Raw genomic sequence first — 909 nt, forward strand, 5'->3', positions numbered from 1 at the left:
TAAATATATATATATATATTTTTTTACAAAATTATATATACATTTATAGAAGGCTGCCCTGTTGCTAGCGGTGACCTGCGTTGAACCAGTGCGGTAAAATTCAGGTCACCACAGTAGGAGTCAACTTGCCCATACAGCCATCAGTTATAAAGTAAATAAACACCAAAGCAGGGATAGGGAAGGACTATCATATAGGACCTGAGGTGGGAGAGCTGCTAGTCTTTATTTATCTGTGGAGAAGTGGATTAAATAATGAACATGGAAAGCTTCTTTTTAAACAGAACGCTTCCTTTTTTTTAAAATTTAACAACGAAGCCTGTCATTTGCTAATGAATGATAAATCATGAAACTTCCTCGTCCCCAAGATCCCATTCGGGATCACATCAGGAAGGATGACGTACCAGATGTTGTTGTATGTGCTCCTGCTGCCTCCCACGAACGTTATGTCTCCGCCTACCTGTGACTTCTCCACTGCAGTGTGACCGTTATAAACAGCGGGGGGAGGCAAGCTTGTTGAAGAAGGAGCTCACCCGACACGTCAGGAGACTTTGAGAAAGAAGAAGCCATGGTTGTCTGCCTGCTAGGGGGGTTCTACCTGTGTCTGCACATCTGTTTAGTCACCGGTCAGAGCGAAAGCACGCAATGGACAACGGAGAAAGTGAGTGGGCACTTTATTCAATGTACAGTGTAAGCTTTAACATGGGACTATTAGATGATTTTTCTTTTAAGCATCTTGGTGAGTTTCTGTTCATATTCATAAAGGGAGGGCTCTTCCAATGTACTTCTTACACATAATGTAATATCCGGCTGCAATTGGCAATGTCTTACACATTTCAATGTCAACAGACAGGAAAAGACGTTTACATTGTGTTTTGTTTTTGTTTTTTTGTGGTTCACAACAAGTGGTAG

General features: G+C 41.5%; 1 protein-coding gene across 1 annotated transcript in view; it reads left to right on the forward strand.

The window, feature by feature from the left end:
* The first annotated feature begins 326 nt into the window (after positions 1 to 326).
* The window catches only part of QPCT (glutaminyl-peptide cyclotransferase), a 205846-nt gene continuing 205263 nt past the window's right edge, over positions 327 to 909 (forward strand). The window contains exon 1 of the mRNA XM_018569769.1: positions 327 to 658. Coding sequence (XP_018425271.1) covers positions 566 to 658 — 93 coding nt within the window. The 5' untranslated portion in view covers positions 327 to 565. The remainder of the gene's footprint in view (positions 659 to 909) is intronic.

The sequence above is a fragment of the Nanorana parkeri genome, unplaced genomic scaffold (assembly GCF_000935625.1).
Source record: "Nanorana parkeri isolate BGI_ZX_2015 unplaced genomic scaffold, ASM93562v1 scaffold1392, whole genome shotgun sequence".
In the NCBI taxonomy this organism is placed as follows: domain Eukaryota; kingdom Metazoa; phylum Chordata; class Amphibia; order Anura; family Dicroglossidae; genus Nanorana; species Nanorana parkeri.